The sequence below is a fragment of the Ceratina calcarata genome, unplaced genomic scaffold (genome assembly GCF_001652005.2).
Source record: "Ceratina calcarata isolate Rehan_Ccalc_2016 unplaced genomic scaffold, ASM165200v1 scaffold4178, whole genome shotgun sequence".
Lineage (NCBI taxonomy): Eukaryota > Metazoa > Arthropoda > Insecta > Hymenoptera > Apidae > Ceratina > Ceratina calcarata.
The window spans coordinates 1-2100 of record NW_017165377.1 but is presented as its reverse complement, the minus strand read 5'-3'; the positions used below and the strand labels follow the sequence as shown (position 1 = coordinate 2100).

The 2100-nt window shown below is 33.1% G+C and overlaps 1 protein-coding gene across 1 annotated transcript; it reads left to right on the top strand.

Annotated features, from left to right (window-relative positions):
• The first annotated feature begins 342 nt into the window (after positions 1-342).
• LOC108626554 (nucleolar protein 16-like) lies at positions 343-2075 on the top strand. Its single transcript, XM_018027283.2, has 3 exons — positions 343-1210; positions 1307-1634; positions 1708-2075. The coding sequence occupies exons 1-3, from the start codon at positions 1110-1112 to the stop codon at positions 1843-1845; spliced, it is 567 nt and encodes a 188-aa protein (XP_017882772.1). The 5' UTR covers positions 343-1109; the 3' UTR covers positions 1846-2075.
• The last annotated feature ends 25 nt before the right edge of the window (positions 2076-2100 follow it).

Sequence of the window (2100 nt, the reverse complement as noted above, 5' to 3'; positions counted from 1 at the left end):
TATTGATGGTCGGAATGATCCATCGTAGACTTAAGGGACAATAAGACGATCTTACTCGATATTTGTAGATAAATGTTTGAATAATTTCATAAAATCAGAGCAATAAAATTGGATGCCAGATGTACGATCTGTACGAGTGTAGAAGTACACAATAAATGTGGCGTACAATTAAGTATAGGTGATATTAATTGTATTTATACCATTTATTATTCCACCATCCATCTTTCCTGCTCTATAGTTAACAAAACATTTTCTCGGCATGAAACAATTTATTGTTTGTAATATTAAATGATAAATAAATTAAAATGTTTACGAGGTAAATATACATTTTTAAATTAAATGATTGCCCTATTACTTCGCTCTACCTAATTGCACCTCGAAAAAAGCGGTAAACAATGTATCGGCTAGCTGTTATGGAGAGAGTTTATTTGCAAAAGATAATGAATAAATGAGGTTTCGATTTGTTTTTCATTATTTCGTTTTAAATTAGCACATTCACCATTTCCATAATAATTGATGCGAGGAAAATCGTATATTATTAAACACACGGGACATTGCATTCATTAATGAAATCAAATCACAAATGCCAATAAAATTGCTCTATATTATTCATCGCATATGAAACATATTTAAAAGTTCTCGAGTATCCGATCTTTTTAATGGCTATTGTGAAATCGTATTCCAATAGGAAATGATAACAAAAGACCGTGGAACAACAATGAAAAACGTGCTCGAACTTTATTGCGCTTTATAAAAGAACTTTCGATCGTGTACTAATTGTAAGGCACTGTTATTTTGAGGTCAGCAGCGTACAATGAATGATGATCGATGATCGACATCGGAATCGTAATCTGGGTTCAAGTAAATGTACGTACAAATATCTTTGTTTCTGGAAGAACTTCTGAACCCTTAGGCGTTCGAAATCATGAAACATTGCGCGAATGCTGCAGTTACACAGACAGAAAATAATGTGAAGTGTCAGTGAACAGCGCGAGTAGCGTAGGTGAGGCTGGGTGAGGAAGCGCTGCGTAGCGTGAGGTGTATAACGCACGTGTATCGGAAGTAAAAAAATATAATCCGAAAACACGTGGTAATCTAGGATCATAATTATGACGAAAATAAGAAAAGTGAAACGTAGGAAGAAATTCCGCATGAATGTAAATCGTAAACGACTGCGGAATAAGTCAACTAAACTGCCGACAATAACGTGGTAAATATAACCATAAAGACACGTCGTACCGATGCGATGAAGCACAGGTTTTCTTGTTAACTACAAATAATTGTATAAATAAAATGTTGTTCGCAGTTCTCAAATAAAAAAGTCGTGGGAAGTAACGAAATCCACCCGTACTAACTTAAAAGAAATGGGTTTAGCGTACGATCCAAACGAGGTTTTAAAGGTACCCAATGTTAGAGAAGATATCATTAAGAATGTTAAAAATTGGAAGATTACTGATGCTGAAGATCAGTCACAAAATGAAGAACATGACGTTGAAATGGTGCCTGCAAAAGTACATGTAGCGGAAGAGCTAGAAGCAGAGGCAAAGGCACCAAGAAAGAGGATGTTCAGGCTACCGAATAGCCAAGTGAATTTCCTCACCTATTTGATGGACAAGCATGGGGAAGATTATAAGGTAATGTTCCTTTCTTAACGATAATTTATTTTACACAAATAAAATGTTACTTATTATTGAATCAACTGTGTAGGCTATGGCATTAGACAGAAAGAATTATAATCAATTGACTTGGAAGCAGATACGTGCTAAAATCAAAGTATTTAAAAACATTCCTGAGCAGTACAATGAGTACCTTAAGAGCAAAACTGAACAAAACAATTCTAGCTAGTTATTCATTTCAATACAGGTATATTTTATTTTGATACAAATTTCTGTATATAAAGTATTTGAATATATGTAAGACAAATAAATCAATTAATTCTGCATGGCTTAGATAAGAACATTAAGAAAGAAAAATATTAACTTGTACATGAAGAAATAGAGCATCATACGTGTCTTTAAGTGTATTACTATTATACATCATGAAACATTAAAATAGATTTTTATTTCGAAATATAATCTCTGTATCCTTATTGTATATATT